Source organism: Microtus oregoni, unplaced genomic scaffold (genome assembly GCF_018167655.1).
Source record: "Microtus oregoni isolate MIOR12 unplaced genomic scaffold, Mior012 000029F_ref0000214, whole genome shotgun sequence".
Lineage (NCBI taxonomy): Eukaryota > Metazoa > Chordata > Mammalia > Rodentia > Cricetidae > Microtus > Microtus oregoni.
The window spans coordinates 21,435,806-21,459,196 of record NW_024543088.1 but is presented as its reverse complement, the minus strand read 5'-3'; the positions used below and the strand labels follow the sequence as shown (position 1 = coordinate 21,459,196).

General features: G+C 36.1%; 2 protein-coding genes and 1 gene segment (V, D, J or C); all 3 read right to left on the bottom strand.

Annotated features, from left to right (window-relative positions):
• Positions 1–17,133, bottom strand: part of LOC121464627 (zinc finger protein 420-like) — a 160,334-nt gene extending 143,201 nt beyond the window's left edge. Inside the window, exons 1-6 of the mRNA XM_041677656.1 lie at positions 17,089–17,133; positions 15,150–15,227; positions 6,236–6,362; positions 5,659–5,754; positions 1,841–1,923; positions 299–1,209 (exon numbers count right to left, since the gene is read on the bottom strand). Coding sequence (XP_041533590.1) covers positions 299–1,209; positions 1,841–1,923; positions 5,659–5,754; positions 6,236–6,362; positions 15,150–15,227; positions 17,089–17,133 — 1,340 coding nt within the window. The remainder of the gene's footprint in view (positions 1–298; positions 1,210–1,840; positions 1,924–5,658; positions 5,755–6,235; positions 6,363–15,149; positions 15,228–17,088) is intronic.
• The window catches only part of LOC121464736, a 994,671-nt gene that overhangs the window by 514,796 nt on the left and 456,484 nt on the right, over positions 1–23,391 (bottom strand).
• The window catches only part of LOC121464737 (immunoglobulin lambda-1 light chain-like), an 840,936-nt gene that overhangs the window by 511,327 nt on the left and 306,218 nt on the right, over positions 1–23,391 (bottom strand). The window lies entirely within an intron of this gene.

The following is a 23,391-nucleotide window of genomic DNA, read 5'->3' as shown; positions in this document are numbered from 1 at the left end:
ATGATGTTTGAATAGTATATTCTTATAACGATGCAAAAATTCAGTTTAAAACAAATGTTTGAAAAAATAATGTTCAAATCTGGACACAATGTTTCTAAATTTGTAAGAACTGTATATCTGTATAAGTATTGACGAAACTTTGAAAATTATTTAAAGGATTTGCATTTGTGTAATATCTTGGTCAATGTATGAAAATTGTACAATGAACTAAATTGAGGTATACTAATAAACTTTATGAAATGTATCTATTACATGAATTTTGTGATGATTTCTAAGAGTTGAGTTTTTCATAAAGCACTTGCCACATTCTTTACATCTGTAAGGTTTATCACCAGTATGGACTCTGTGGTGAATGTGAAGATTTGAGGCCTGGGTAAAGGACTTGCCACATTCCTGACATCTGTAAGGTTTTTCACCAGTATGGACTCTGTGGTGAATGCGAAGACTTGAGGCAAGGGTAAAGGACTTGCCACATTCCTGACATCTATAAGGTTTCTCACCAGTATGAATTCTGTAATGCGCCTGAAGGTTTGAATCCTGGGTAAAGGACTTGCCACATTCCTGACATTTGTAAGGTTTCTCACCAGTATGGATTCTGCGATGTCTGTGAAGACTTGTGTAATGGGTAAAAGATTTGCCACATACCTGACATCTGTAAGGTTTCTCACCAGTGTGGATTCTGCGATGTCCGTGAAGAGTTGAATCCCGGGTAAATGACTTGCCACATTCTTGACATCTGTAAGGTTTCTCACCAGTATGAATTCTGAAATGCGCCTGAAGGTTTGAATCCTGGGTAAAGGACTTGCCACATTCCTGGCACCTGTAAGGTTTCTCACCAGTATGAATTCTGTAGTGCGCCTGAAGATGTGAATGCTGGGTAAAGGACTTGCCACATTCTTGGCACCTGTAAGATTTCTCACCAGTATGGATTCTGTTATGCCTATGAAGATTTGAATCCTGGGTAAAAGACTTGCCACATTCTTGACATCTGTAAGGTTTCTCACCAGTATGGATTCTCTGGTGAGCTTGAAGTTTTGCATGATGGGTAAATGACTTGCCACAATCTTTACATTTATATGCCTCCTTTCTGAGATTAATTCTCTTAAGCCTAGTAAGGCATGGAGATCTGTTGGAGCCCTTCTCATATTCCATGTAGTAGTTTTGTCCAATTTGATTACTTATAAAATGTTTCTCTTGTGTCTGGTCATTCTGCAACAAAAATAAAGGTATGTGTTATAATAAAAAATCTTACATTTTTAATATAAGTATTGGCTCTAAGGAAAAACAAAATTTGTTCTATATATTTAAGTAATAAGTAAAGTCATATTGTGATTTGATGTTTTGGGAATTTCTCCCTTTAAGATGAGTATTCTGATAACTAGTCATCCTATAGCTCCTAGGAAATGTTTTAATAACATCATTAAATGTGTAAAGCTTCTCACAACTAGAAATGCTATGATATATTTTCAGTCTCATTTGAGAAAAAACTCCCCATGTATATCTCAATGGAATAGCTTGTGACAAAATATAATTATTATTTGAAGGAACTTTAGTGAATGTTTAATAGTATATGTGTCTTTCAGTTTTTAGATTTTTGAAAATTCTTTGTAGAATAAAAACATGCTTTAAAACATATTTTTAATGAAGAAAATTTCTGAAAACATAATTGATCTAACGTAAAGTATTGCAAGCAAATGTAGAGATTATTAAAATTTTTTACAGGTAAACACAGGGTTGGTGAATACAAATTATATCAATCATGACATATTCCATTCTCTTTTCTCTCTTCCCAATAATTTGAGTTCATCCTTAAATGCAAGGTTTAGAAGTCACTACTTACATCTATTCCTGATATTAACTTTTGGATAGGATCTTGTCTATTCTCCAGTGAAAACAGATCTTGTGTTTGATTAAAATAGAAAACTGGAAGATAGAAATATATAATTGTTAGTTCACATATGTGAAACATTTTCAGATTATAAGTGACATAATTTTATAAATATGTAGACTCATATGCAAGGTAGCATATTACAGAAAATAAACTTCAAATCATTTATTCTTATGAAACAATCTTTTTAAGGCAAATGGGTAGATAATCTTTTATGACATATAATTAATAAATTATAAAAATGGAAGAAATGAAGTTATCTTACCTTACATATTCCAATCATAATTTTCAGAATAATAAACAAGAGTATGAAGAGTTCAACGAAATGACCCCATATAATCAGATGTCTGAATATGTGGCCTGAGTTGGTGGATATTTATGGGTAGGGTAAAAAAGGTATCAACTATCTGGAACACATGTATCTGGATAATGGCTTTGAGAATTTTAATGCCTTCTATTACCAACAGTGAGCTGTCTGCTTCCTGTTTTGGTTCCAGATGGAACCTCTCACAGCAGCTCTAGCCCCTTGACAACAATTCCTTCTGATTTTTCATAATGGATCTGTCTTCTATATATTGTCTTTATCTTGGAGTTTTATCACAGCAATTGAAAAAGTCTATAACCCAAATACAAAAAAAATCACACTCCTGATATCGTATTATCTTAATGAACATAACTCATCTTCACAATTCCTCAAATTGAAGAAAGTGAACAATATAAATAAAGAAGACAGACTATTAATTAGTAAAGAAAGAAGGAAAGGAAGAAAAGTAAACAGTTATTACTAACTGGCCCACAGAGAATCGTGTATGCCACCAGGAAGGCATCCATAAATTTTCAGACATCATGTAAATTCACTAGGACTGATCTTATTAAAGAGATTCATTATCTCTTTTTCTTATACAGAAAATAGATGTTTTCATAAAATATATTCTTATTATGGCTTTTCTCCCTCAAATGCCATGAGATATTCCCCATCTTCATTGATGTCAGAATTCACCCACTTTCTGTCACTTAGAAAACAACTTGGTATCTAAAGAATCAGAAAGTAGTTTGGGGTAATTCTAACTAGAATTAAATGCTAATGTTTTGTGAAATGTATTTTTCTAGATTCTTGAACAAAATAGGTTGTCATAGATGAGTGCACTTATTTTAGTATCTGTAATTTGTTTTAGTGATCAGCCATACCATTATTTTACAAAACCTAATTATTATATAAATGCAGAATATTTTAAAATTGTGAATGGTGATATACTGTATATATAGATTTATTTTTCATGATTGTTTAAGCTATTGTGAGATTTTTCTCTGTTTGCCTCCATATGATGCTGAAGACTCTCCTTTCGAGACCTTCAAGAATTGGTAAAATTTTGATGGGATTTTCACTGAATCAGTACATTACTTTGATAAGATATTCATTTTTACTACATTGATTGACCAATCCATGAGTACGTGAATTTTTTTCCATCTTCTGATATCTTTTTCAGTTTATTTCTTCAATGCCGTAGAGTTCTTACAAGGGTCTTTCACTTTTTTAGTTTGATTACCCCAAACTACTTTCTGGGGTTATTGTACAAGATGTGGTTTCCTTTCCCTGATTTCTATTTAAGTCCTTTCTCATTCGTACATATGAGGGCTACTGCTTTTGTTAGTCAATTTTACATCTCTTATTTTTGATGAAAGTGTATCTCAGTTGGAGAAGTTTCTTGGAGTCTTTTATACATAAAATCATAGCATTTGCCTATAACATTCCTTTCATGTCTTCTTTTGTTATTCATCACTTTTCCATCTTCATTTGAATTATTATTATAGCTAAGATTTCAAGGACTGTATGGAATTCATATGGAGAAAGTGAATACCCTTGTATTGTTTCCTATTTTAGTGGAATGTCTTTGATTTCTCTCCAGTTAGGTTGATGTGGGCTATAGGCTTGCTACAAATTGCCTATTTCATTTAGAAGTATGTACCTTGCATCCCTAATCTCTCCAGGACTTTTGTCAAGCAGAGGTTGTTAATTTTGTCAAAGGATTTTCTGCATATAATGAGATGAACATATAGAATTTGACTTTCAGTTTACATAAGCGATAGATTACTATATTGGTTTTGAATTGTTGATCTGTCCCTACATGTCTTGAGAGGAAGTCTCTGGTAGATAGTTCCTTTGATATGCTATTGGATTCAGGTTGCATATATGTTACTGAAGACTTTCGCAGATATGTTCATAATGAAATTGGCACATCTTTTACTTACTTTTTGTGTGTATACGTGGTTTAAGTGTCAAGGGTACTGTCCCACAAAAAGAATTTCAAAGAGTTCTGGTCTTTTTTTATTTATTTATCTTTTGAAGAATAGCTTGAGGAGTATTCATGCTAATTCAGGATAATTACTAAAAGATAGGAGATACCATTTTCTACCATTATTCTGCTGCTTGGATATAGTATTAAAATTATTCCTGTATCTTATTGGTTTACCCACAGACTGGTGCATCTCTATGCCTTTATACCTAATGGAATTTGACAGTAAAAGTTGACACATAGGTGGACATAGTGAAAACAAAAAAAAATTGGTTTTAATTTGCATGTTTATATAAAACCCATTTCATGGATTGTTCATAGCTCATTCAGGAGAGAGTAATAATACATGTTAAGTGTAGGAAGTCATGAATGAGTATAAGAAACTAGTTTTTTGTATGCAAAGTAACAGATGACTTATAAACTCATTTAATCAAGGCAGTATACATTCAACCTAAGAAAGCTCAAGCAAGATTAAAATCCTAGAGAAAAAGTGGACATGGAGACACACACCTTCCTGAGATGATTCTATCACCTGAAACATATGTGGGGAAAGGGCATAAATTTAAGAATGTGCAACTTCTGATATTTTAACCATATTACAGGTCATGCTCAACACCCAGGGTTGTATGAGAATTACAGATTGAATTCTGTGGGTGTAAAAATAAAGAGAAAAAATAAAGAAGTTTAGAGGAAGTGGAACATCAGAGAACTGGAGAGTTGAATTGGTCAAATGATACTGTAATTTATTTTTAAATAATTAATTAAAGTATTAAAAATAAAATATTATGCATATACAAATTTGATTCTCCAAACACATTCAAATATAGATAAAAAACACAAAGGAAAACAAGAGAATATACAACCTTTATGTGGACAGTAACATATAGATTTTGATATTCAGAGATTTTTATAAGCCTTTAAAATGGACCAATAGTATGTATGACTCTAAACAGTCCTTAATTTCTAATGAATATTTTGCAGAAATAAAAAAGTTACCTTTTAATTTCTGTAGAGTATAATGCAATGAATGAACTCTACAATCTTCCAAATTGAGTACAAGAATAAAATTCATATTTTCTGATTATATGTGATAATACACAACAGTGAAAACTATGTAATACTCTCATAAGAGCCGACAAACAGACATGAATATGTACAGAGAAATACTCTTTCAAAAACTACAAAATATTTTAATACTACTTTTATTTTCAATATTGTTCATTTCTGGGTTTGGTGGCATTCAAGGATATCGCAACAAATATTCTAAATTCTGCTTTATACCATAATTAAAGTTCAGTATTCAAAGTAAATTTTTGGTTATTTCATGTGAATGAGACCCATAAAGTAATTTGAGATAACTATACAATGTGAATTTTTGTACCATTTCAGGGCAAGATCTTTGCTAACCCCACTTCAGAGAAGAATTCCTCTATGTCCTAGGTTTCCCACATGTGCCAAGGCTTCATTGTCGCTTACCTTTTTCATTGCCTTCTTTCTCTCCCATGTTCACAATCCAAGGTTCTTTGCATTGTTCAAGACAGATGATTATGTCTGGTTTTGGCACTGAAAGACCTGCATATTAGAAGAGATATATGTCCATAAATTGGGATAATAGTAAAACACATGGATTTCTAAGATAACACTAAATATATAAGATATGATATAACATAAAATTAAAAATATAAATCCTGTCTCTGAAAATTTAAAACATTCAAAAGCAATTTTGATAATATTGTATTCCTTGATTTCTTTTGTAAATTACTATTGAAAGCAAATATGTTGTGAATTATCATGTTGCAAATCAATATATAATCAAGAATGTATCTGAAAAGTAAAATGTATTATACAAGTTTGAATGATAAATGTCATTCCCAGGATTCAGGAATATATTGATGAGATAGAGTTACAAAAATTATTGGGTTCTACACGATGAACTCCAAGATTTTTATTAAATTGACATGTAAAAGTAAGGCTAGCAATTCAGGCATAGACATAATACATGCTTGTAGAAAAAAAATCATAGTAAAGACGGAAACATGACAAAAAGTCTCACCCACAGAGACCATATTACTATAGTTCTCCAACATGACATCCCTATACAAAGCCTTCTGTTCAACGTTGAGGCAGTCCCACTCATCTGGAGAGAAATCAATTGCAACATCCTGGAATGTCAAGATTCCCTGTCATGAAAGAAAATAGATTATGAGGGGCTCAGGTACAAATTTCTTTACTTAGAAAAAGAATACAAGAGTTCATCACAAAACATGATGTGTACTGGATTAGCATTATTTGAAAAACATACTCCAAAATACAGTCTATAAATAAAAATCTGTGTGCCTGAAATATTAAGCCATGTAGGACAAAATTAAACTGTAGATGTACAGGCTGAAATGGGGTATGTGAATGGGAGCCAAATTAGCATCATGTGCAGTTCCAGATTTCACCAATTAAGGGCCTCTATTCTCAAGGCAAATTGTTTCATTAGGAACCAAAATTTGAAGAGACAAGAGCTGTAAAGATTAAACCATGCATGCATTCACAGCTGTCAAATGAAAATGAGTGAAAAGTAAGATGTGTAGACAGGGGCAGAATTGCCATATCCAAGAATGAAGCACAAATCCTACTGCAAATTATACCAATGACATTACTGGGAAAGACCATGAAAGGCGTCACACCTGTTTGAGGGGAGCTCAAAAGAGACTGACTTCTAACTGAATAAATAGTAGGAACACTGTGGGAAGAATTATAAAGAACAAGTTAGGTTGCAGATTGTGTAGCTGATTCATGGCTTGAATCAGCTGACATCCTAAGCTGACTTACCCCTGAAGCTACAGGGATCCACCACTGCTTCAAGAACACAAGATGAATATGAGAACTAAATTACAGTAAGTTACTCATCAAAATTACTAAGGAAACATTAAAAGCACCAACAAAAATGTTGATTTAACAACTCTGTGAACAGCAAGCATGTCATACAGATGATTTTATAGATTAGAGTTAATATAACAAACAGTACCTTATCCTTCATCAAATTTTCTACATGACTTGCAATGGGGTAAGTTGAAAGAAAAGGGCAAACCACTTAATATGTACCCTGATTGACAGTGTAGTTATATTACTCATTGTATATTTCCTTATTGTATTTCTCCTATTATAATTCTTTAACAGATTCACTCTCATTTCACTACATCTTAATTATTTTCTTTTATTGTTTAACTGGGATTTAACTTTTGCATGTTTCTGTAGTACACAGTTTTCTTCCATTGCACCAGTCAAAATCCTTGTAATTTCCTCTCATTGCTTAGCCAGTTTTTTGCCTCCTTCTAACCTTCTTCTCTGTCATTACAATTATAGATTTCCATAGTTTGACTGATGTTTATACACTGCTGGTACTATAATACAGCTATAGTTTTCATCAATGTATATTATATCCTTATTTCATCATTAGTTGGTTTAATACGGAGTTCTACTCTCAGCTAAATTACATTAGCTTCTAATATAATAGCAGTAAATTTCATAAGAAATGATCTAATATTTTTTATTAAGGATTGTCTGGAGGCATTACCATCCCTGACTTCAAACTCTATTACAGAGCTACAGTAATGAAAACAGTGTGGTACTGGCATAAAAACAGAGAAGTCGACCAATGGAATCATATAGAAGACGCGAATTTTAACCCACAAACCTATGAACACCTCATTTTTGATAAAGCAGCTAAAAGTATACAATGGAAGAAAGAAAGCATCTTCAACAAATGGTGCTGGCATAACTGGATGTCAACCTGTAGAAGAATGAAAATAGACCATATCTATCACCATGCACAAAACTCAAGTCCAAATGGATTAAAGACCTCACTATCATTCAGAACACATTGAACCTGATAGAAGAGAAAGTGGGAAGAACTCTACATCAGATGGGCACAGGAGATCACTTCCTATGTGTAACCCCAACAGCTCAGACATTAAGGGCAACATTGAATAAATGGGACCTACTAAACCTGAGAAGCTTCTGTAAAGCAAAGGACACTGTCACCAAGACAAAAAGGCAACCTACTGACTGGGAGAAGATCTTCACAAACCCCACAACAGACAAAGGTCTGATCTCCAAAATATATAGAGAACTCAGGAAACTAGACTTTAAAATGCTAATTAACCCAATTAAAAAATGTGGCACTGAACTGAACAGAGAATTCTCAACAGAAGAGTTCAAATGGCCAAAAGACACTTAAGGTCATGCTCAACCTCCTGAGCAATCAGGGAAATGCAAATCAAAACAACATTGAGATATCATCTTACACCTGTCAGAATGGCTAAAATAAAAAACTCCAATGATAGTCTTTGCTGGAGAGGCTTTGGAGGATGGGGTACCCTCATCCATTGCTGGTGGGAATGCAATCTTGTGCAACCACTTTGGAAATCGGTGTTTCGGTTTCTCAGGAAATTCGGGATCAACTTACCCCTGGACCCAGCAATACCACCCCTGGGAATATACCCAAGAGATGCCCTATCATATGACAAGAGCATTTGTTCAACTATGTTCATAGTAGTATTATTTGTAATAGCCAGAACCTGGAAACAACCTAGATGCCCTTCAATGGAAGAATGGATGAAGAAAGTATGGAATATATACACGCCAGAGTACTACGCTGCAGTAAAAAACAATGACTTCTCGAATTTTGCATGCAAATGGATGGAAATAGAAAACACTATCCTGAGTGAGGTGTCCCAGACCCAAAAAGATGAACATGGGATGTACTCGCTCATAATTGGTTTCTAGTCATAAATAAGGGCCACGGAGCTACAACAGGTGAACCTAAAGAAGCTAAGTAAGAAGGTGAATCCTCTTGGCTAAGGGAAGTAGACCCAATTGCCGGGGAGAAAATTGGGATCTTGGGGTGGGGTGGGATGGGGGTAAGGGGAGATAGGGAGAAAAAAAGTAGAAGGGAAGGAGTGGGGACTTGGGGAAACAGGAGAATTGGGATAAAGGAAAGGTGGATAGGGGAGCACGGAACCACAATTCTTAGTTAAGGGAGCCACTTTAGGGTGGGCAAGAGACTTGACCCAAGAGGGGCTCCCAAGTGCCCAAGATGAGATTCCCAGTTAGTTCCTTGGGCAGCTGAGGATTGGCAACCTGAAATGACCCTATCCTAGAGCAATACTGATGAATATCTTGCATATCATCATCTTGCATATCATCATAGAACCTTCATCTGGTGATGGATAGAGATAGAGACAGAGACCCACACAGGAGCACTGGACTGAACTCCCAAGGTCCCAATGAGGAGCAGAAGGAGGGAGAACATGAGCAAAGAAGTCGGGACCACGAGGCGAGCACCCACCCACTGAGACAGTGGAGCTGATCTACTGGGAGCTCACCAAGGCCCGCTGGACTGTGACCGAAATAGCATGGGATAAAACTGGACTCTCTGAACATGGCGAACAATGAGGGCTGATGAGACGCCAAGGACAATGGGACGGGGTTTTGATCCTACTTAATGTGCTGGCTTTGTGGGAGCCTAGCCATTTTGGATGTTCACCTTCCTAGATATGGACAGAGGGGGGAGGACCTAGGACTTATCACAGGGCAGGGAACCCGGACTGCTCTGTGGACTTGAGAGGGAGGGGGAGAGGAGTTGGGGGAGGGAGAGAAGGGTGGGAGGAGGGGGAGAAAGGTGGAAGGAGGGGGAGGGATATGGGAGGCTGGGAGGAGGTGGAAACTTGTTTTTTGTTTATGTTTTTTTTCTTCTTTTCTCAATAAAAAAAAAAAGAAAAAAAAAAGAAGGTGAACCAAAGGAAAAACATATAGTTATTTTCTTGGCTATGGGAAGTAGACAAAGTTGCCGGGGAGAAAATTGAGATCTTGGGGGTTGGGTGGGATGGGGGTAAGCGGAGATGGGGAGAGAAAGGGGAGAAGGGGAAGAAGGGGGGAACTTGGGGGAAAAGGAGGATTGGGATAAAGGAAGGTTGGATAGGGGAGCACGGAAGCACAATTCTTAGTTAAGGGAGCCACCTTAGGGTTGGCAAGAGACTTGAACCTAGAGAGGCTCCCAGGTGCCCAAGCCGAGGTCCCCAGTTAATTCCTTGGGCAGCTGGGGATAGGGAACCTGAAATGACCCTATCCTATAGCAATACTTATGAATAGCTTGCATATCATCATAGAACATTCTTTTGGTGATGGATGGAGACAGAGACAGAGACCCACACTGGAGCACTGGACTGAGCTCCCAAGGTCCCAATGAGGAGCCGAAGGAGGGAGACCATGAACAAAGAATTATGTCCTAAATCTCTGACCCTGGATTTTGTTCTTTCTTTTCCATTGGGAGATGATTTTAATGACTGCCTTCATTTCAATAGTGTTCATAGGTCTACTTAAGTTGTTTATATGATCTTGATTGAGCAATTTTTAAAGGTATAATTGAAAAAATTCATTAATTTTATATTATTTTATTTAGTGAAATACAGGTTATGAGCTCCTCATTATTATCGGCTACTGTCCAACTTTTCATTTTTTTATTCTTCTTAATTTGGATATTCTCTTTGAATTTTAGGTAATTGGATGAAGGTTTTTCTATCTTGTTGATTTTCTTAAGTATGCCTTTGAAAAAATCCAACCTCCACAACTTCATGATAAAATTATTAGAAATAATATTGATAGTGACATACCTAACATAATAAATACCATTTGCAGAAAGTCTCTAGAAACATCAAATTAAATAGAGAGAATCTTAAAGATATTCCAATAATGATAGGAAGAAGGCAAGGCTGTCAAGTTTTTTACACCTAGGAATTACAATACTTGAAATGTTAGCTAAAGCAAAAGAAAACTGAAGGAGATCAAAGAAACACAAATTGGAAAAGGAGAAAAAATGTTAAATTATTTGCAAAACAAAATCTGCCAAGAAGTACTATCCACAGTGACAAACATCATCAGCGATATGACTGAACCATTGATTAACTATAAAAAGTCAGTACACCTTTTATATATTGATTCCAAATGAACTGAGAAAGAATTCGGTGGAAAACAACGTTTATAATAGCCACAAAAATTCCAATAACCTGGAGTACCCTAACCAGGCATGTGAAAGACATGTATGACCACAATTTCAATATGTTGAAGAAAGAAATGAAAGAAGATATCAGATGATGGAAAGGTCTCTCATGCTCATGGATCAGTAGAATTAACAAAGTAAAATTTAAAATCGTAGCAAGAGAAATGTACATATTCTACTTAGTACACATCAAAATGCCAACACATTTCTTTACATATGATTCTAATACAATGAAAAGAAATGATTGAATACAATGTGAAAAATGAAAAAAATCCAGAATATCTAAAAAAATTCTGAGCAATAAAATGAAGATATCATGATATCAGATTTCAAATTGTACTTCAAATAGATAGTAATCAAAACTATACAGTATTTGTAAAAAATAAAGACATGTTAGCGAGCAGAATTGAATCAAAGACACAAGCACATAGCTGCACACATATAGACACCTGATTTTTGATAAAGAAACAATAAATTTGCTATGAAGAAAAGAAAACATCTTCAACAAATAGGAGTTAGATTGTCTGGCTGGAGAAAATATTGTCATTCTGCTTTATGCAATACAGAAAGATTCTACCAGACACATCCAGCTTAAATGAAGCAAAAACTGCAGTGATCGAAAATGGTAATGTCTTGCATTATATGGATTTATTGATTAAAATAGAATTAGTGTTCCATTTCAAAAAACCTCATTGATCACATAGAAGTGGGGCTGGTGTCTATCGCAACCTGAGTCTTTGGTGTACCAAAATTGTCTACATAGTACTGAGAAGAAACACAAACATCAATCCCAAATCCAAACCGTTTGATCTACATTGGTGTCCTGCCCATAAGATATGTTAGTATAATTGTGGCACAAAGCTTGTGAAGGTAATATTCCAAAATCTGATGTGATTTAAGGCTAACTCCATGAGATGAAACCAATAACTCACACCGCTTTGCTGACAAAGAACGAGAAAGTAGACAGCCCAGGGACCGGAGGTAAATTCAAAAAATATTTTTTGTTCTAAAAACCGAAAAATACAATTGCTCCTAAATGACATTCTACTATACAGCAGATAAATAGATCAAATATACACAGATCAATAAGAGGATATTCCTCCTGAACAGGTAGAAAGAAAAAATAGAGAAGCTCACAGCCAGACAATATGCAAAGATTGAGAGACCTTGAAATAATGCTGAATGGGCAGTCTCCATCAAATATCTTGCCTCAGGGTTCACAGAACCATGTGAAAGAAGAGGAAGACACCCACATGTCCTTCCCCACACACAAACATACAAAGCCCTCTACCTGTACTGGATTGAAGCACGTACTGATGAAAAGAAATTGAGGCATCATACACAGGACATTCACAGTTCAAATAAGAACTGGACACATTCCCAGATCCCTAGCCTAGAAATAATCTCTGACTAATAATCCCACATAAATGAAAATTTGGTTCTCTTCAAAGAATTGTTGCTGGGATAAGAAACTACCCACACAGGAGCACTGGACTGAGTTCCCAAGGTCCCAATGAGGAGCAGAAGGAGGGAGAACATGAGCAAAGAAGTCGGGACCACGAGGCGTGCATCCACCCACTGAGACAGTGGAGCTGATCTACGGGGAGGTCACCAAGGCCAGCTGGACTGTGACCGAAAAAGCATGGGATAAAACCGGACTCTCTGAACATGGCGAACAATGAGGGCTAATGAGACACCAAGGACAATGGCAGGGGGTTTTGATCCTACTTAATGTGCTGGCTTTGTGGGAGCCTAGCCATTTTGGATGTTCACCTTCCTAGATATGGACGGAGAGCGGAGGACCTTGGACTTTACACAGGGCAGGGAACCCTGACTGCTCTTTGGACTGGAGAGGGAAGGGGAGAGGAGTAGGAGGAGGTGGAGAAGTGTGGGACGAGGCGGAGACTTGTATTTTTCCTTTTCTCAATAAAAAAAAAGAGAGAGAGAAATAAAATTGCTCCTAAATGACATTCTACAATACATCAGATAAATAGATCAAATATACATAGATCAAAGCCTTGCTCACCCAATTAGAGGATATTCCTCCTGAACAGGTAAGGAGAAATAATAGAGAAGCTCACGGCCAGACAATATGCAGAGATTGAAAGACCATGAAACAATGCCGAATGGGAGGTCTCCATCAAATACCTTGCCTCAGGGTGCACAGAACCATGTAAAAGAAGAGGAAGATGCCCACGTATCCCTCCCAACACACAAACATACAAAGACCTCCACCTTTACTGGATTGAAACACATATTGATGAAAAGAAATTGAGGCAGCATACACAGGGCTTTAACAGTTCAAATAAGAACTGGACACATTCCCAATTCCCTAGCCTTGAAAGAATCTCCGAATAATAATCCCACCTAAATGAAAATTTGCTCCTCTTCAAAGATTTGTTGCTGGGATAAAAAACTACTCTCAAAGGTAAGTTGCATAGTGAGTCTCAATAAACTCAACAGCATCTTATAAGTTCCCTGAATCATAATGTAATCTCAGAAATTTCTGTTCTTTCATTTTCTTATGATTTATTTTATTTATAAATTTTATTACATTTTCTCCTACATGTAATATATATTACAGTTTCAGTTTGGTGTTTTAGGGAATTCATGACCTTAAAAAGTAGTGGATCTCTGCATCTCTATCTGTCTTTTGTAACTTTTTTTGGACTATTTTCATCTGATTGTTTGTTTTTCCTATTATTCTACATTAGTTTGTTTTATCTTATTATATCATGTTATATTTTGTTTCATTTTTCTCCCTTAATAATGTTTGTTTTCTATTGAGTGTCAGAAAGGGGGAGGATCTGGATAGAATAACGTGTGAAGATTAATTGGGAGTAGTAGAAAAAAAGAAAACCATAATCATGAATTATATGAGGAAAACATCTATTTTCTATAGAAGGAAAATTAAAAATAATAAGCCTATAAATACATATATATATTTCTGAAATATTGAATTAAAAAAAGTGTTCATGGGAAATGTGTGGAGACCCATGCAAGGGAGCCTCTGATGCAAGGAAACAAATCAAAATAATTATGGAAAAGTTCCGTTTCTGCATAAAATTTGATATTTTATGTTCACCAACTGGAAATACTTCAAAATAATTATTCCTGATAATGTGAATTCAATGCATCCTGGCTTCAGAATGAAACACTATATACAACACCAGAAACACAAAATCTAAACTAATGGTCTCTGAATGAAGTCCACATTGAGATATTAAGATAAACCAAGATAAACATGATTTGAAACATAGTCACATCATTATTGTATTGATAGTGATTGTCCAAGAAAGAAGGCATGGAAATTGTAGTGTGAATGAAACAGCATCAGGTTTATGCTGAGTATAAGCTATGTGTATCTGCCGCATTCTAGATTCTCAAGTGAATTCTATATATTTCTTTTATTTTCCATGAAAATATGACATTTCTAATTCTACTATCTCATTACTGAAATAGCTATGCTAGGCAGCACATTCCAGGTAATTGTATATGAATTTATATAAATCAGTAAACAAACAGTGTGCTCAGATGGAAGCCATGCCATACAATTGCATTTCCTCTCTTTATATGAGGATATGATTTGGTCTATGGAGAAAATGAAAATCAGCCAGTTACAATATTTATCTCTCATAATGAAATTCCCAGTGATGAACATCATCAGTTCGCTGAGGTTATATATTCTGAGAAAAAAAATGAGCAGGTAAAGACAAAATAAAGGTAAATCCACACTGAATAAACAATATATATCTAAATACTCAATAATAGCATTCTTGAGAAGTACAGGCAAACAAATAACAGTGGAAATAAACTCTGTAAGCTAGGCTATGAGAAACAGAGAAGTAAAGATTGCAACATAAATATATAAGCTTTGCAGAAGAAATTGAGCATAGTTTCTGAGCAGAGACATACTTACTGTAGAATCAGCCATCTCTTCTGTCTCAGGGAAAACAATATGCTGCTTTAGCTCCTGGATTCTCTCTTGAGGAATTCGCTAAATAAAAAAAAAAGTAATATCAAACACCTTTCACCTGCTGCAAGCACACTCACCATCTGTAGAACCTCAGAAATCAAATGAGTATTCACTCAGGGTGTGGTATCACAGATACTCATGAAACAGGAGCAATTAAAATGATGAGTTTCTCCCTTGCTGAGTTCAAGTTTCTGCACAAAAGTGAAGTTATATAGTTAGAGCTTGTACTGACCTGGCATGTTGAACTCTACATAGACAAAGCAGAAATGGAGAAAGGAAAGCTGAACTCAAATGTACATCAGAATCCTATAAAGTTAATCATGAACTTCACTGTGTTTCTGCTGGCCAGGTTCACAAAGATGGGGTTGCTACTTAGATTAATGAATGGAAGCTGTGGAATGGAATGAAGCACAACTGAAAGCAATTTCATGTCAACGTGCAGTTATTCATGACTGAAATTCTGAGGGAACTACAATATTTTTTGATTCTTTTAATTGAAGCAGTAGATTTCAAAAGGCATCAACACTAGACATTGTTCATTAAGTATGTAGCATATTATCACAGTATGTTATATTCTTATGGACTCATATATATTGATATGCATAAAAATATATTGACAAAATAAACTTAGCTAAAACATTGTATTCTACATGATAAATCTCCAAGGTTTTTAAGTTATCATTAGAAAGTGAACTGGATATAAACATAACATAAAGAGCTGTTCATCATACTTGACAGGAACAACCATGATAAACAAGGAATCATGAAAGAATAACTGTCACACCAACAAAGACAACGGTGATGTAGTTCTCCAACATCAAGTGTAAAATTCTCTGTTCAGAGTTCAGGCATTCTCATTTCTCTCCCTGATGTCCTGACAAGAAAGTTTTCCATTTTATCATATAGCCAGGTAAAAAGTTTTTACTTAAACTATAGAAACATAACTTCATAAAACTTAATGTGTTTGTGCAAACATTACTCTAAAATCCAGACTGTAATTTAAGGTCTGTACCAACAAACCATGAGATGAAATGTGGCACAAAGATTGTCTGTCATGGAATGTGTGAGAGACAGATTATCTTCTTATGTATTTCCATGAAAAGTCAGGGGAACTGACTGGAATAGGGCCTATAATCCCCAGGGCAAATTGTTGCTATAGAAATGACTGGCTGGAGAGATATGAACTGTAGCAATAAGACCACAGATGGATTCTCTGTTGGCAAAGGAAACAGAGAATCTCCTCATGCTTCTTTCTCCTTCCACCCACGACTGATCCCACCCCATCCACTCATCAAAGACAGTATGGCTTCCCATGGGGAGTCACTGAAATCTAACACATTGCTGCCAGGAGAAACCAAGGCCATCCCCACTATATCTAGACTGAGCAATGTATCCCTTCAGAAAGAATGCCTTCCTAAAAGCCAGAACAAGCATTAGGGATGAATGCTGGCCTCACTGCCATTGACTGCACAGCCTTGCCAAGCCATACAACTGACACCTACGTCCAGAGGGCCTAGTTTGGTCCTTTACTAGTTCCCTTGCTGTCAGACCAGAGTTGGAAGGCTTCCATTACTTCAGGTAAGCTGTTTAAGTAGGTATCCCCATCATGTTTTTGACCTCTTAGCTCAGATTCTCACTTCTCCCTCTTGTAGACTGGTTTTTGGGAACCTAGGCCACTGCTCCACTGTGGTTCTCTGCATCTGCTTCCATCACTTGCTGCATTAAGGTTCTATGATGACATCAAAGACAGTCATCAATCTGACTACAGGGTAAGGCCCATTCAGGAACCCTCTCCACTTTTGCTTAGGGACTTTGCTGGGGTTATCCTTGTGGATTCCTTAGAATCTAGTGTTAAGTTTCTTGTTAGACCCCTAATGCCTACCTCAATCATGATATTTCTTTCCTTGTTCTCTTTTCTTTCCACCATCTTAACCATCCAGTTCCCTATATTTTTCCTTCCCACACTTCTTCTCCCTTCCTCTTCCCCTTCTATCTTCCCCTCTCCCCCCACCCCAATTATCTCAGGAAATCTTGTCTATTTCTCCTTCCTAGTTTGATCTATATATGTTTATCTTAGAGTTCTGTTTGTTGCTTTAATTCTCTTGGGTCATTAACTACAGGCTCCTTATCCTTAAATTTACAGCTGGTATTCTCATTTGAGTGGGTACATACCAGGCTCATCTTTTTGGGTCTGGCTTACCTCACTCATAATGATTTCTTCTAGTTACATCCATTTGCATGCCAATTTAAAGATGTCATTGTTCTTTTACAGCTGAGTAGTACTCCATTGTGTAACTATACCACATTTTTTTTTATCCTTTCTTCAGCTGAGGGGCATCTAGGTTGTTTTCAGGTTCTGGCTATTACAAATAATGCTTCTATAAACATAGATGAACAAATGTCCTCGTAGTATGTTTGGGTATCCTTTGTGTATATTCCCAAGAGTGGTATTACCGGGTTTTGTGGTAGACTGATTCCCAATTTTCTGAAAAAAAAAAAATGCCATACTGATTTCCAAAATGGTTGCACTAGTTTGCATTCCCTCCTGTTATGGAGGAGAGTTCACCTTACCGTACATCCTCTCTAGAATAAACTATTATTGGCATTTTTTTTTTATTTTAGCCATTCTCACAGGTGTGTAAGATGTTATCTCAGAGTCATTTGCATTTGCATTTCCCTGAGAGCTAAGGATGTTAAACCATTCCTTAATTGCCTTTCAGACATTTGAAATTCTTCTGTTAAATTTTTTCTGTTTAGAACTGTACCCTATTTTTTAATTGGTTTATTTGGTATTTAAATGTTTAATTACTTGGGTCTTCATATATTTTGGAGAATAGTCCTCTATATGATGTGGGGTTGTTGAAGATCTTTTCCCATTTAGTAGGCTTTCTTTTTGACTTATTTACTGTGTCTTTTGCTTTACGGAAGCTTCTCAATTTCAGGAAGTCCCATTCATTTATTATTGCTATCAGTGTCTGTGCTACTGGGGTTATATTTAGAAAGTGGTCTCCTCTACCCATGCACTGATGGTTACTTCCCACTTTCCCATCTATCAGTTTCAGTGTTATCAAATTTATATTGAGGTAATTAATCCATTTGAATTTTGTGCATGGCAAGAGGTATGGATCTATTTGCATTCTTCTACATGATGACATCCTATTATGCCAGTACAAGTTGGTGCAGTCGCATTCTTTTTTCCATTGAATAATTTTATTTTCTTTGTCAAACCTAAGAATAATAGGGATAGAAGGAGAACTCCAGCTCAAAGGCACAGAAAATATATTTCACGAAATCATAGAAGAAAACTTTCCCAATCTAAAGGAGGATATCTCTATGAAGGTACAAGAAGTTTACAGAACACCAAATAGAATAGATAAAACAAAAATCCCCTTGCCATATAAAAATCAAAATGGAAAACATACAGAACGAAGAATGTTAAAAGCTGCAAAAGAAAAAGATCAAGAAACATATAAATGTAAACCTATCAGAAATAGACCCAACTTCTCAATGTAAACCATGAAAGCCAGAGTTCCTGGATGAATGTATTGCAGACACTAAGAGACCACAAATGCAAGCACAGACTACTATACCCAGCAAAGCTATCAATCACCATTGAAAGAGAAAAATTATATACCATGACAAAATCAGATTTAAACAATACCCATCCATAAATCCAGCCCTACAGAATGTACTAGAAGAAAATGCCCAACCCATGAAAACTAATTGCACCCACAAGAAAACAGGCAACAGATAACCATACACCAACAAATCGCTACGAAGGGAAACCTACACACTACCATTGAAAAAATAACAGAAATTAGCAATCACTGGTCATTAATATTTCTTTATATGAATGGACTCAATTCACCTATAAAAAGACACATGCTAAAAGAACAGAAAGAAAAATCGGATCCGGTCTTCAGCTGTATACTAGAAACACACCTCAACCTCAAAGACATTACCTTAAAGTAAAGTTTTGAAAAAAGTTTTTCCAATCAAATGGACCTAAGAAACAAGTAGGTGTACATATCTTAATATCTAATAAAGTAGATTTCAAACTAAAATCAATCAGAAGAGATGGAGAAGGACACTATATACTCATAACAGGAAGAATTCATAAAGATGAACTCTTAACACTGAACACCAATGCCCATAATACAAGAGCACATATGTAAAAGAAACATTACTAAAGCTAAACTTACACATCAAACCCCACACACTAATAGAAGGAGACTTTAAGACTCCACTCTTGCCTACTGACAGGTCAATCAGAGAGAAACTTAACAGGGAAATAAGAGAACAAACAGATGGAATGACTCAAATGGACTTAACAGGTATCTATAGAAATTTCAACCAAACACGTAAGAATATACCTTCTTCTCAGAACCTCATGGAACTGCCTCTAAAATTGACCACGTACTACATAACAAAGCAAACTTCCACACATACAAAATAAATGAAGTAACCCCCTGTATCTTATTGGATATCCATGGTTTAAAGTTAGAATTTAACAACAACACTACTTTCAGAAAGCCTACAAACTCATGGAAATTGAATGGTGAACTATTGAACCACCCCTGGGTCAAGGAAGAAACAAAGAAATTAAAAGACTTCCTAGAATTTAACAAAAATGAAGGAACAATGTACCGAAACCTATGGGACACTATGAAAGCAGTGTTAAGAGGAAAGTTCACAGCACTAAGTGCCCACATAAAGAAAGTAAAGAAAGCTCTCACCAGTGACTTAACAGAACACCTGAAAGCTCAAGAAAAAAATGAAGCAGATGCACACAGTAGGAGTAGAAGACAGAAAATAATCAAATTGAAGGCTGAATTCAATAAAATAAAAACAAAGAAATTAATACAAAGAATTAATGAGACAAAGAACTGGTTCTTTGCGAAAATCAACAAGATAGACAAACCCTTATCCAAGCTAATCAAAAGGCAGAGAGAGAACATCAAAATAAACAAAATTAGAAATGAAAAGTAGGGCATAATAACAGACACTCAGGAATTCCAGAGAATCATTAGGTCATACTACAAATCCTGTACTTCACAAAATTTAAAAACACAAAAGAAATGGACAATTTTCTAGATAGATACATTATAGCAAAATTAAATCAAAACCTGGTGAAGAATTTAAATAGACCTATAAATTGCAAGGATAGAAGAGGTCATCAAAAGCCTCCCAGCTTTAAAAAAAAAAGCCCAGACCTGAAAGACTTTAGTGTAAAATTATATGAGAAAGTCCAAGCTAATACCTATACTTATATACTCCTCAAAGTATTCCACACAATAGAAACAGAAGAAACATTGCCAAACTCTTTTTATGAGGCTGCAATTACCCTGAAAACAAAACTACACAGAAACTCAACCAAGAAAGAAAGTAATTGACCAATCTCACTCATAATAGATAGAAAAATACTCAATAAAATACTAACAAACTGAATCCAAGAACAAATAAAAAATTATCCAATTTTGCATGCAAATGGATGGAAATAGAAAACACTATCCTGAGTGAGGTGTCCCAGACCCAAAAAGATGAACATGGGATGTACTCGCTCATAATTGGTTTCTAGCCATAAATAAGGACCACGGAGTCTACAATAGGTGAACCTAAAGAAGCTAAGTAAGAAGGTGAACCCAAGGAAAAACATATAGTTATCCTCTTGGCTAAGGGAAGTAGACCAAATTTCCGGGGAGAAAATGGGATCTTGGGGGTGGGGTGGGATGGGGGTAAGGGGAGATGGGGAGAGAAAGGGTAGAAGGGAAGGAGGGGGGACCTGGGGAAACAGGAGAATTGGTATAAAGGAAAGGTGGATAGGGGAGCACGGAACCACAATTTTTAGTTAAGGGAGCCACTTTAGGGTGGGCAAGAGACTTGACCCTAGAGGGCTCCCTAGTGCCCAAGATGAGGTTCCCAGTTAGTTCCTTGGGCAGCTGAGGATTGGGAACCTGAAATGACCCTATCCTAGAGCAATACTGACGAATATCTTGCATATCATCATAGAATCTTCATCTGGTGATGGATAGAGATAGAGACAGAGACCCACACAGGAGCACTGGACTGAGCCCCCAAGGTCCCAAGGAGGAGCAGAAGGAGGGAGAACATGAGCAAAGAATTCGGGACCACGAGGCGTGCATCCACCCACTGAGACAGTGGAGCTGATCTACGGGGAGCTCACCAAGGCCAGCTGGACTGTGACCGAAAAAGCATGGGATAAAACCGGACTCTCTGAACATGGCGAACAATGAGGGCTGATGAGACACCAAGGACAATGGCAGGGGGTTTTGATCCTACTTAATGTGCTGGCTTTGTGGGAGCCTAGCCAGTTTGGATGTTCACCTTCCTAGATATGGACGGAGGGGGGAGGACCTAGGACTTACCACAGGGCAGACCTAGGACTTACCACAGGGCAGGGAACCTGGACTGCTCTGTGGACTGGAGAGGGAGGGGGAGAGGAATGGGGGGAGGGGGAGAAGGGTGGGAGGAGGGGGAGAAGGGTGGGAGGAGGGGAAGGGAAATGGGAGGCTGGGAGGAGGTGGAAACTTGTTTTTTGTTTATGTTTTTTTTTCTTCTTTTCGCAATAAAAAAAAATAGATTAAGTCAGCTTTATCCCAGAGATAGAGGAATGGTTCAACAGATGAAAATCTATCAATTTAGTACATCATATAAATAAACTAAAATAAAAAAAACCATCTGATCATCTCATAAAATGCTAAAAAAAAATTGGACAAAATCAGGCAACCCTTCAAAATGATCATGGAGAGATTAGGGATACTAGGAACATATCTAAACATAATAAAAGCAATATACAAGAAGCTGACAGTTAATGGCCAATTAAATGGAGAGAAACTCAAAATGATTCCACTAAAATCAGGAACAAGACAAAGCTGTCCACTCTCTCCATATCTCTTCCACATAGTTCTTGAAATTCTGGCTAGAGCAATAAGATTCTAATTGGAAATGAAGAAATCAAATGTCTGATATTTGTAGGTGATAGGAGAGTATACATAAGTGACCCCCAAACTCTACCAGGGAACTCCTAAATCCTTTCAGTAATGTGGCAGGATAAAAATGTTAAAGAAGCTGAGAAAGAAATCAGAGAAAAATCACCTTTCACAATAGCCACAACTAGCATAAAATATTTTGGGTAACACTAACCAAAGATGTGAAAGATCATTCAACAAAATTTTAAGGTTTTGAGGAAAGAAATTAAAGAAGATACAAGAAAATGGAAATATTGCCCATGCTGATGGATAGGTAGGATCAACATAATAAAAATGGCAATCCTACCAAATTAATCTATAGATTCAATGCAATCCCCATCAAACTTCCTTTCTTTTTTCACATACCTTGAAGAATAATATTCCTTTTCTTTGTCACAGAACTTAAAAGAACAATATTGAAATTTATATGGAAAAACAAAAGACCCAGAATAGTCAAATCAATCCTGTACAATAAAGGAACCTCCAGAGGCAGCACCATTCTTGACATCAACCTCTATTACAGAACTACAGTAATGAAAACAAATGTGTTGTAATAAAAACAGAGAGGTTGACCAATGGAATGAAATTGAAGCACTAGATATTAATCCAGACACCTATGAACATCTGATTTTTGACAAAGAAGCTAAAATTATATGATGGAAGATGAAAGCATCTTCAACATATAGTGCTGGCACAACAGGATGTTAACATGCAGAAGAATGAAAAAGATCCCTATCTATCCCCGTGCAAAAAAATTCAACTCCAAAATGGATTAAAGACCTCAGTATAAATCTGACCACACTGAGCCTGATAGAAGAGAAGGTTGAAAGTAACCTTCAATGCATGGGCACAGGAGACTCCTCCCTAAATATAACACCATTATCACAGACACTGAGAGCAACGATAAAAAAAAAAATGGAACCTCTTGAAACTGAGAAGCTTCTGTAAAGCAAAGGAACTAGTCAATAAGACCAAATATCAACCAACTGAATGGGAAAAGATCTTCACCAACCCATATCAGACAAATGACTGATCTCCCAAATATATAATAACTCAAGAAAATTGGGCATCCAAATTCTAAATAACCCAATTTAAAAACAGGGTAAAGAACTATATAGAAAATTCTCAACAGAAGAATCTCATATGGTCAAAAGACACTTAAGGAAAAGTTCAACATCCTTAACATTCAGTGAAAT